General features: G+C 40.6%; 1 protein-coding gene across 4 annotated transcripts in view; it reads left to right on the top strand.

Moving 5' to 3' along the window:
* The window catches only part of NMI (N-myc and STAT interactor), a 25,475-nt gene that overhangs the window by 1,988 nt on the left and 11,586 nt on the right, over nt 1-11,901 (top strand). For 2 of the 4 annotated variants that reach the window (XM_023515045.1, XM_003793032.3), the window contains exons 2-3: nt 5,170-5,256; nt 7,230-7,325. In XM_023515045.1, coding sequence (XP_023370813.1) covers nt 5,176-5,256; nt 7,230-7,325 — 177 coding nt within the window. In that variant the 5' untranslated portion in view covers nt 5,170-5,175. Of the gene's footprint in view, nt 1-551; nt 572-3,751; nt 3,770-5,169; nt 5,257-7,229; nt 7,326-11,901 lie in introns of those variants that run through there. The other 2 variants (XM_023515044.1, XM_023515046.1) reach the window with 2 other exon arrangements.

Genomic DNA, 11,901 nt, shown 5'->3' with positions numbered 1-11,901 from the left:
GAGGTCAAGGACCCCGTTTCCCCGAATCCCCGCTGACCTGGTTTGATTACTCAGCTAAGCTAGAAAGTTTATCCAGACATGGTGGTAATCGAAAGCAAAAGTGAGTGGAAACTGAAAATAAAACTGGAGCAGCACAGGCAGTGTGAACAGAAAGCAAAAGTGACCTGCACAAGTTTAAGTGTAACAAAGAGAAATTTTATTTAAGAACAAAGACAAAGTTGGGCTGCGCCTGTGGCTCAATGAATAGGTGCCGGCCCCATATACCGAGGGTGGCAGGTTCAAACTCCGCCCCAGCCAAACTACAACAAAAGATAGCCGGGTGTTGTGGCAGGTGCTTGTGGTTCCAGCTACTCGGAAGGCTGAGATAAGAGAATCGCCTAAGCCCATGGGTTGGAGGTTGCTGTCAGCTGTGACACTACAGCACTCTACCGAAGTCTCACCAAAGTGAGACTCTGTCTCAAAAAAAAAAAAGAAGAAGAAAGGAAGTTTAGAGCACTTCCGAAAAGAGTTGGAAGTGGGTCCCTCTCATGAAGAAGGGGCGAGACAGATGAGACACAGCGGCAGTGCAGAGGTATGAAGACCTCTTCCTCTTTGTTTGAAATTGCTCATCTTTCATTGGCTTCACTGCACCTCCAGGCAGGATTGCCCTTTTCTATTGGTCATTGGTTACCTTGGTTATGTCATATCCATATTCTTTTCTTTCTCTATCTTTTTTTTTTTTTTTTTTTTTTCATTTTTTGGCGGGGGCGGGTTTGAACCCACCACCTCTGGTATATGGGGCTGGTGCCCTGCCCCTTTGAGCCACAGGCGCCTTGCTTCTTTTCTCATTTTTTGTCAAGCATGGCTGAGTGGTGCATACTCCTATGGACCCTCCAGACTTCCTCAGTCAGTAGGCCAGGCTTTCCTCCCATCCTCCTTGAAGCCCCTTTCTCTGTGTCTCGTTCATACATATCATCTCAAACCATCCCAAGCTTACAGAAAAGTTGTAAGTACTGTAAAACAACTGTTCATTTGCCTAAATTATTTAAGAATAAATTCCAACCTGATGACCCACAACCCTGGAATACCTGAGCATGTATTTTCTGCAGGAAAAGGCTCGCTCCCACATAACCACAACACAGTCGTCAAAATCAGGAAATTAATAGTGACATGTTACTGTCAACTAATCATGTCCAATTCAAATTTCACCAGTTTTCCCAATCATACTTTGTATAGTGTAAGAGGCAAGGGAAAATTTCCACTTTGGCCTCTGAAGATTTCCTAAAGAAGTTAATGGATGAAAGATAGATTAATAGAGAAAATGGCATACAAATTTATTGGCATACAAATTTATTATTGTGCATGGGGGAAAATTACTGAGTGATTACCCCATACACAATGGGGCAAATACACTACTTTTTAGGGGACAGGGAGATGGAGAATGGGTGATTTTAGGGGTAGTGATTTAGGGGAATTTAATGAGCTTGAAGAACACACAATGACTTGGGGCAAAGTCTGTTGGGCCTGCAGAGCAGACTGGTTTGTGCAGGTCTGTCTCGGTGTGTTGACAGATTTCATTCTTTCTTCTTATGATATGAGTTTAGTTAATGAAAACTCAGGGAAGGGACCAGAAGTAATTGTTTTCTTCCTTGGCAGGTCAGGGCTTTAGACAGTTAAGGGAACTTAAGAGAACAACTTCATGTGTGCTTTGGAGACACAGAGAAATGAGAGACAGGAGGAAGAGGAGAAAGTCGAGAGACCTGGAGGCTTCTTCAGTTCGGCATGTCAAAGGATCATATTTGGGGGTATTGTTTTCTGAGTCTCGACAATAGCAAAAGGAACCAGTTCAGAATCATGCTTTGCATTTAATTGTGACGTCTCTTTAATCTCCTTCAGGCTGTTGGTCTTTCCTTGGCCTTCGTGAACTTGAAACTTTTAGAACAGGCCAGTTGTGTGTCCTCGGTTTGGGTTTGTGTCCTCATGCTTAGATTCAGATTACACATCTTTGGCAGGAATATTACTGAAGTCATGCTGCGTTTTCCTTAGTGAATCCTATTATTTGTGACATGATTTTGATGTATCCCATTATTTACTCAGTTATCTCATTATTGTGGCGTCTGCCAGCCTTCTTCACTGTAAAGTTGCTTGTTTTCTCTTTTTGAAATTAGTATTTTGTGGGCAAGTATTTTGAAACTGACTGAATATTTCTTTCTTTGTCAAAATCTCCAATTTGTTTGGCCTTAGTTTTCTGTTTGATTCAATGGATTTTTTTTTTAAAATATATAGAGAGAGTCTCACTCTGTCATCCAGGCTAGAGTGCCATGACATCAGACTGACTCACAGCAACCTCAGACTCCTGGGCTCAAGCAATCCTCCTGCCTCAGCCTCTGGAGTAGCCGGGACCACAGGCACCTGCCAGAACACCCAGTTTAATTTTATATTTTTGGTAGAGACGGGGTTTCATTCTTGCTCAGGCTGGTCTCAAACTCCTGAGCTCAAGTGATTCTCCTACCATGGCTTCCCAGATTGCTACAATTACAGTCGTGAGCCACCGTGCCTAGCCTTACTCAGTGGATTTAATTATTACTGCCATTACTTTAATCTTTAATTTATTCCCAGATTTGGCCAGTGAAAACCAACTCAAGGTGGATTCTATGTCCTTTTGATATGTCTTCTTGCTTTATTGGCATCATAAGATGTCCCAGGCTCATCTGATATTTTTTTCTGTCCTGCCTGGGGCCAGCCATTTCTCCAATGAGCCCTGTCTTTCTTTTTTTTTTTTTTGAGACAGAGCCTCAAGCTGTCACCCTGGGTAGAGTGCTGTTACATCACAGCTCACAGCAACCTCCAACTCTTGGGCTCAAGCGAGTCTCCTGCCTCTGCGTCCCAAGTAGCTGGGACCACAGGTGCCCACCACAATGCCCGGCTATTTTTTGGTTGGAGCCGTCATTATTGTTTGGCAGCCCAGGCTGGATTCAAACCCAGCAGCTCAGCTGTATGTGGCTGGCGCCTTAGCTGCTTGAGCCACAGGCACCAAGTTGCCCTGTTTCATTCTTTGTGGAGACTTACAAACCAAAGTCTGGCTCTAAGCTCAGACCACTATGCTGTTAGCTCACTCAGGTGCCTGCGGGCTATTTACTTTAGCATTAGGGAGAGAGAGAGAGAGAGAGAGAGAGAGTCTTTGAGGGAGAAGCAGTCTTAGAAGAATAGATTTTAGCAGTCTTCTAGCAGAGCTTAGTAATCTTTAGCAGAGAGACACCATGCTGGCATTCTGCAGACAGGAGAAATGACAGAGTCAGAGAAAGCGAGTCCATGATAGAACGTCCGCACGCTCCTGACTGCCTTCTCCTGCAGCCTAATATAGAGCTGATCTCCTGGCGCTTAACTCCACAGGTATAGAGACTGCCAATTCACTAATGTTCTCATCTCGAGAGCTCTCATGCTTGTTAGGAGAGCTAAATCCCTCCCCATTCCCTTTTCACCAAGGCATGCCATTATCCAGCTACAGGTGTTACTTATAACTCTCGCTCCTCTTAGCCATAGGCTATCCGGGCTGCTACATATTTGTTTATATACAAAACACACACGTGCACATTAATATCTCTTGTAAACCATGAAATGGTATGTGTAGTTCCAATCAACAGGATTCACTCTAGTTTACTCCCTTTCTTATTTATAGTTACCCGCTCTGACAGTAAAATAGCTGGCTCCTATTACCTCTATAAGTTGACCACCCAGGGTCAACATACGGACATGGTCAACATAAGGAATTGGCCTACTGTACTGATAGGTACATGTAGTTTATGTCCAGTTTATGAAAATCAAGGTCAACTTAAGGAGGTGGTTAATGTAGGGAAGTGGTCAGCTATTTGCTTACTTCATTAGTTTTCTGTGTATACCTTTGACCACTGGGAGTTCTTTCAGTGGGCTCCTGTGTCCCTTTCATAGTCTCCCATCAGTGTGTGTACGTATGTTTTCTGAGTGCTTTTTAATTTTCTGGCGCTACAAGATACTCCAGACTTACTTTGTATATTTTCTGTCCCAGGCCTGGAATCAGCCATTGCTCCAGGGAACCCTGGTTTATTTAGTTGGAGAACAGGCTTTGAAACCAAGATCTGGGTGTTATGTGACACCCTCTGATTTTGACACTCTTATTGGCACTGGGTAAACTGGGTAAACTAAGATATGACTAATCTTTGCTAGTCTTCTGTTTTATCTTTAAAGAAGAATAGGAATCTTTTTCTTTCAAGGATAAAGAGAACTTAGCCACTTGAAACCTTAGAAAATTATATTGCAGATGGGTTATAAATGTACACTTAGAAACATAAAAAGAGTCATGATAGGTCTCCTTTGTCCTAGTTTTGTATCTCAGTAAATGTATATATAGGTGGGCGTTCTTAACTTTTTTGGTGCCACGGACTCCTTCGCTAGACTGCTCCAATTTAAATATGGTTATCAGAATATTTAAAAAGAAAATTTTACAAATAGTAATAAGTAATATATATCAACATACTACAATATATTATAATACCTAGCAATGTTTAATAAATAATGTAGAAGCCAGGTCAAATACAAACAATATTTCAGCATATTTGCAGTATTTATTGTTTTATGAAAATATCTATGCTTTGTACTTGTCATTGTCACAGATGCTGTGAATACTACTGTAGTTTGTTGCCATATTCATAATTAAAGAGAATACTAAGTTTCAGTTAGAGGTTATTAGAAATAAATATGTAATTTTTTCCCCATTCTAATTTATGGACCTAGGGGGAACATTTGTGAAAGAAAACTCCAGGTAAAGATACCTTTGGAGAGAAACTCTGTGTAGGAGACCTTTTGATTTTGTTTACATTTGTGGAGTAAAATACTGAGAATTAAAAATTTAAATCAAAATTTTTAAAAAGGTTGGAATACCAAAATAGTAGTCTTTTACAATTGAACATAGTATTATGATTGGTGTATGAACTACAAAGGAGTAGTAATGCCCATTATTTTTATAGGTGTGAAATGTATTTGAAATACAGACCTTTTTTTGGGATATAAGCCACTTAATAATAAAGGCTTTCATGATAGGGAAAAAGAGCAAAGAAGAGACGTTTCTTCTGTAACCAGAGCTGTTGTTTCCTTTGTCTTGAATTTGTTTACATGTATGCTATTTCTACAATATTTATTTTTTATAATAATTAGGAAATCATGGCAGCTGATGAAGATAACAAAAACCAAGTTCTTAAGGAGAATTGGCCAAATGAAGTTATGAAAGATGAACAAAATGAGGTAAAAATGAAAATTACTGGGTATTATTAAAAATTAATTTGTATCTATTAGTTTTGCAGTAAGGCATTTTTTGGGAGGGGGGAGACAGGGCCTTAGATTGTCGCCCTGAGTAGAGTGCCGTGGCATTACAGCTCACAGTAACCTTCAACCCCTGGGCTCAAGCCATTCTCCTGCCTCTGCCTCCCAAGTAGCTAGGACTACAGGTGCTCACCACAGCGCCCTGCAGTTTTTTTGGTTGCAGCCGTCATTGTTGTTTGGCGGGCCTGGGCTGGATTCGAACCCACCGGCTCAGGTGTATGTGGCTGGCACCTTAGCCGCTTAAGCCGCAGTTGCTGAGCCCAGTAAGGCATTTTTAAAAACAAATCCCATGACAGATTAAGTTAGGAATGTTTTATATATCCAATATTACTTTGAATTTGGAGGGCCTTGAGCCTTTTCAAACATTTATAACTTCTAGGTGGCACCTGTGGCTTAGTGGGTAGGGCCCTGGCCCCATATACCAAGGGTGGTGGGTTCAAACCCAGCCCCAGTCAAACTGCAAGCCAGGCGCTGTAGCAGGCACCTGTGGTGCCAGCTACTTGGGAGGCTGAGGCAAGAGAATCGCTTAAGTCCAGGAGTTGGAGGTTGCTGTGAGCTGTGTGACACCACGGCACTCTACCAAGGGTGACAAAGTGAGACTCTGTCTTTACAAAAAGAAAAAAAAATTAACTTCCATTATGTTATTGAAGCCTTACAAGAAGAGTTATATTTCTCTTCTTTCTCTTACAAGGCTGCTTTCTCACTCACTTTCCCATTTCTTGTATTTGCACCTAAAATTAAGAGCTTAGTTAGCAATTATCTGATCAGACTCAAGAGGGAACAAAAACTCAGGTAACTTAAACCACTTACCTAAGGCCATATGTTTGGCTTCTTAAGGCAGCTATACTATTGGAATCACAGCTGATTTTTTTTAAACTGTCCCAGAGTAAGATGTCCTCAATTATAGTGCAATTTAAAAGTCATGCTATGGCTGGACACAGTGGCTCACACCTGTAATCCTAGCACTCTCGGAGGCTGAGGTGGGTGGACTGCTTAACCTAAGGAGTTTGAGACCAGCCTGAGCTGGTAAGACCCAGTTTTTATTATAAACAGAAAAACTAACCAGGCTTTCTGGTGGGCACTTACAGTCCCAGCTTTTCGGGAGGCTGAGGCAGAAGGATTGGTTGAACCCAAGAGTTTGAGGTTGGTGGGAGCTATGATGGGGCACTCAACACCAGGGTAGCAGAGTGAGTCTCTGTCTCAAAAATAAAAAAGTGAGTAAGTAAATAAATAAATAAATGTCAGCTTATACTTACAAATAGCTAGGAAGGGAGTTGGTAGAGCACTAAACTAAGATTCAGAATACGTGAGTCTCAATCCTAACCTTACTATAAAAATTTCTGACTTTGATCCAGTGTGAAAAGTGGTTTTCTGGTTTATATAATGGAGATGTTGATAGTTGGCAGTGTTAGACTAGACAAGAGATGATATAAAATATTTTAAGAAATGCAAGCCGGCACAGTGGCTCATACCTGTAATCCTAGCACTCTAGGAGGCAGAGGCAGGTGGATTGCTTGAGCTCAGGAGTTCAAGACCAGTCTGAACAAGAGTGAGACCCCCCTCACTAAAAATAGTTGGGCACTATGGTGGACACCTGTAGTCCCAGCTCCTTGGGAAGCCAGAGACTCCCTTGAGCCCAAGAGTTTGAGGTTGCTGTGAGCCATGACGAAACAGTACTCTATCAAAAGTAACAAAGTAATACCCTGTCTCAAAAAATAAAAAATACTTAAAAATGCATTGTTTACAAAGTCATATTTATTCTGAAACTGTCTAATGTCTCTTTTTGCCTTGTTTAGGATCTTGTTCAGGATGAGAGAAATGTATTGTCTTTAATTCATTTGTAAAAATGAGTTTAGGACTGTTTAATTCTTTTGGTGCTATTTGATGCTTTTTAGGGATTAATTGGTGAAATTACAAAGGAAAATATTCAGCTAAAGGAAGAGATCCAAAAGCTTGAAGCTGAGCTACAAGAGACTGCCAGAGCATTCCAGGTACTCATTTAAATTCTTTATTTATCACATATTTAATGGATATACACTTTTTTTTTTTTAAAAAAAAGCAATTTAATTATACAAAATTCAGCTTTAAAACATTCTGGTCATCCAAGTCACAAGCATTTTAATAGCTCAGAATGAAAGATAACCCAAATATCCCTCCATATGGAATGATCTAATAAGTTGGGGTCTATTCACAGAATGGAATAGTCCATCGTGATGAGACTGAACAGACCACAACTATATACAGCAACCTGAATGAATATCATAAACAGATGTTGACTCTCAAAAGACAGAAGGAAGCGTACTGTGTGCTTCCACTTAAATAAAGTGCAAAAGCAGAATGTTCAAATTCAGAATAGTGGTTTCCCTTGAATAGTGGGACATAGAGGGAGCCCAGGGGTGTTTCTGGGGTGTTGTCATGTTCTGTTATTGTTGGGATGCTAGTCACGTATGTATTACCTTTGTAAGATTTAATGTAAACATTTAATCTTACACTTAGGATATATGTGCTTTTCTATTATTTATATACGCTTTGATACCATTCACAAAAACAAAAATTAATAAAATTTGCTCCCCCCCAAATGGTCATTATCTCCCTGGTGGCCCAGTGGTCAAGAAAAAAAAAGAAAAGAAAAGAAAACAGCATTCTAAATTGTATATAAAATCAGCACATTGTACCCCATAAATGCATTAATGTATACAGTTATGATTTAATTTTTTAAAAAAGATAACAAAAAAGTCATTATCAATCACTTTGGGATCAAATTCTTGGTTTTCTCATTGAGTCATAATTCTCCTCATCCAAAGTACTATGGTAATTTAAATGAATTTTACAGTTTAAAAAAATTGAATAGGCTGGGTGTGGTGGCTCCTGCCTGTAATCCTAGTGCTCTGGGAGGCTAAAGTGGGAGGATCTCGTGAGCTCAGGTGTTCGAGGCTTGATTGAGCAAGTCAGTAGCCTGTCGCTACTACAAATAAAAAAATTTGCCAGGTGTTATGGCAGGCACCTATAGTCCCAGCTCCCTGGGAGGCTGAGGCAAGAGGATCACTTGAGCCCAGGAATGTGTAGGTTGCACTTTACACAGGGCAACAGAGTGAGACTCTGTCTCAAAATTAAAAAAAAAAAAATTGACTTATATTAATTCTCATCATTGTCTCCTCAATTGTCTCCTCAATTTTCCTATGCTCTAATTGTACATAACTTTCACCCTTTTTTTCTTTTTATTAACCCAGATTGATAAAATTTAAAGCATTGCCCCTTTTTGTTTCTGAGATGGGAGACAGGATATTGAACATCAGGAAGTCAGGTTCCCAGTGTTTTTGAACTGAGTGACTTCTTACAGAAGACTGTGTTTGGATTCAGGTTAATTCTCAGGCTAGAGCCAGCATCATTTGGTCTTTTTTTCTTATTTGTACAAATTTATAGGGTACATGTGAAATTTTGTTACATATATAATGCAGAGTGATCAAGTCAGGGTATTTGGGGTGTCCATCACCTTTATTACAGTTTATTTTTTAAAGCATAGTCACCCTTCTCTGACATCGGACATGGAATTTATTCCTTCTGCCTCCCTGTGTGTTTGTGCCCTTTATCCCACTTCTCTTCATCCTCATCCTTCTCCTCCACTCACCCTTCCCCGTCTCTGTCACCAGTGTTTCTACTCTGCATCTCCATGTGATCAAATCATTTGGTAGCTCCCACATATAAGCGAGACTGTCCCATATTTGTCTGCTTGTTCCTGGCTTATTTCACTGCTGCAGATGACATGATTTCATTATTCATGGCTGTATAGTTTTCCATTGTGTATATACACCACAATTGGTTCTGTGTCTTTGCTGTTGTGAATAGTGCTTCAGTCAATAAACGTAACATGTGAGTGCAGGTATTATTTTGATACATTGATTTCTTTTCTTCTGGGTAGGTTCCCAGTGGTGGGATTGCTGGATTTAATGATCATTCTATTTTTATTAAGAAATTTCTATTTTTTTCCACAGTGTCTGTAGTAGTTTACATTCCCACTGACGGTGTATAAAAGTTCCTTTTTCTCTGCATCCTTGTCAATGTCTGCTATTTTTTTGGTCTTTTTTGAAATAGTTGCAGAATCATTTAGTCTTTTGTTCCCCTAAGGCAAGCGTGAAACAAAGTTTATGGAGGAAGAGAAAGATAGGTTTATGGAGTAAGAAGTTTTAAAGATACTTTTGCCTTAGACAGCAAATAGATGGGGTTGCCGAGGCAAGTAGGCAAAGAGGCAGAATCATTTAGTCTTACAATTCAAAGGGCCTTTACAAACCAGCCAGCCCAGTTGGCCTGCTTTTTGCAGGACTCAAACTGTCATCCAGAGAGCTTAAGTGAATTGCTCTCTGTCACAGTGTGATCAGGAATAGAATCAGGCTTTCTTACTCTAAGTCCAGGAAGCTCTTGGCTTCTTAGGGTGTACCAGATATTTCCACATTATTGGGAAACACTCTGCCTTTTCTCAGGCATTGCAGATTATTTTGAAGTCACTCTGAACCTTAATCAGAAATTTTAGGGTGGCACCTGTGGCTCAAAAGAGTAAGGCACCGGCCCCATATGCTGGAGGTGGCGGGTTCAAACCCAGCCACTGGCTAAAAACCGAAAAAAAAAGAAATTTTACTGGAGTTACATGGAAAGATAGGAAAATAAATGCAAGATTAAATCAAATAATTCATTGATTACTTCTGATCTCTTTGTGATAAATGTCTTTTATTTCAGCAATATAAAATGACCACAGGAAATAGAAATGCAAATACTTAACTCACTTGTGCATCTATGGGTAGTGTAAATCTGCTAATTTCAATGATTTTTTTTTTTTTTGAGACAGAGTCTCACTTTGTCACCCTCTGTAGAGTGCTGTGGTGTCAGCTCACAGCAACCTCCAGCTTGTGGGCTTAGGTGATTCTCTTGCCTCAGCCTCCCAAGTAGCTGGGACCACAGGCTCCTGCCACAACTCCTGGCTATTTTTTGTTGCAGTTTGGCCGGGGCCAGGTTTGAGCCCACCACCCTTGGTATATGGGGCCAGCACCCTACTCACTGAGCCACAGGTGCCAGCCAATTTCAATGATTTTTAAGGAAATAACTATAATCACTTATCTTTATCCTCTAGATTATAATTCTCATTGATAATGTTTCTCCCTCACTTTGTCACCTGTAGTAGAGTACTGTGGTGTCAGAGCACCTCAAACTCCTGGGCTTAAGCAATTCTCTTGCCTTTGCCTCCCGAGTAGCTGGGCTACAGCCCCCGGCCACAATGCCTGGTTATTTTTAGAGACGAGGTCTCACTCTGGCTCAGGCTGGTCTCTGAGCTCAGGCTTTCCACCTGCCTTGGCCTCCCAGAGTGCTAGGATTACAGATGTGAGCCACTGTGTCCAGCCACCCTTCACTTTTTTATAAACCTAAGTTGTGGTAGTGGGTAAAAGTTTACAAGTGGATATTGGGGGTGGTGGAATTTAAATTTGGCAAATTGAGGCCAGGTGCGGTGGCTCATGCCTGTAATCCCAGCACTTGGGAGGCCAAGGTGGGTGGATTGCCTGAGCTCACAGGTTTGAGATCAGCCTGAGTCAGAGCAAGACCTCATCTCTAAAAATAGCCGGATATCTTTCCAAAAGGAACGTATTCATTTGCAATCTCACTAGCAGTGTAGAAGTGTTCCCTTTTTTCCACAACCACACCAGCATCTGTAATTTTGGGATTTTGTGATATGGGCTAATCTTACTGGTGTTAGATGATATCTCAAAGTAGTTTTGATTTGCATTTCTTTGATGATTAAGGATGATGAGCATTTTTTCATATATCTGTAGGCTACACACCTGTCTTCTTCAGAGAAGTTTCTCTTCAGGTTCCTTGCCCACCCTGAGATGGAATCACTTGTTCTTTTCTTGCTAATATGTTTGAGTTCTCTGTGGATTCTGGTTATTAAACCTTTGTCGGAGATATAACCAGCAAATATCTTCTCCCATTCTGAGGACTGTCTGCTTGCTTTACTCACTGTTCGTGGCTGTGCAGAAGCTATTTAGTTTGATGAGGTCCTAGTAGTGTATTTTTGATGTTGCTTCAATTGCCCGGGGGGTCCTCCTCATAAAATTTTTGCCCAGGCTGATTTCTTTAAGTGTTTTCCCTACACTTTCTTCTAGTATTTTTATAATTTCATGTCTTAAGTTTAAATCTTTAATCTAGTGAGAGTCAATCTTAGTTAGTGGTGAAAGGTGTGGGTCCAGTTTCGGTCTTCTGCAGGTCTCCAGCCAGTTTGCCCAGCACCATTTGTTAAACAGAGAATCTTCCCCACTCGATGTTTTTAATTGGCTTGTCAAAGATCATATAATGGTAAGTAGCTGGGTTCATCTCTTGGTTCTCTATTCTGTTCCTTTTGGAAAGATATCTGGAGAACCCTTAGAGAACTAAAAATAGATCTGATCCTATAATTCCTCTACTAGGTATATATCCAGAAAACAAAAAATCACACTACAACAAAGATATTTGTACCAGAATGTTTATTGCAGCCCAATTCATAATTGCTAGGTCATGGAAGAAGCCCAAGTGCCCATTGACCCA

This window comes from Otolemur garnettii, unplaced genomic scaffold (assembly GCF_000181295.1).
Source record: "Otolemur garnettii isolate 467f Iridium unplaced genomic scaffold, OtoGar3 scaffold00064, whole genome shotgun sequence".
NCBI lineage: Eukaryota > Metazoa > Chordata > Mammalia > Primates > Galagidae > Otolemur > Otolemur garnettii.
Note: the sequence above shows the minus strand (reverse complement) of the source record. Positions and strands in the feature narration are given on the sequence as shown.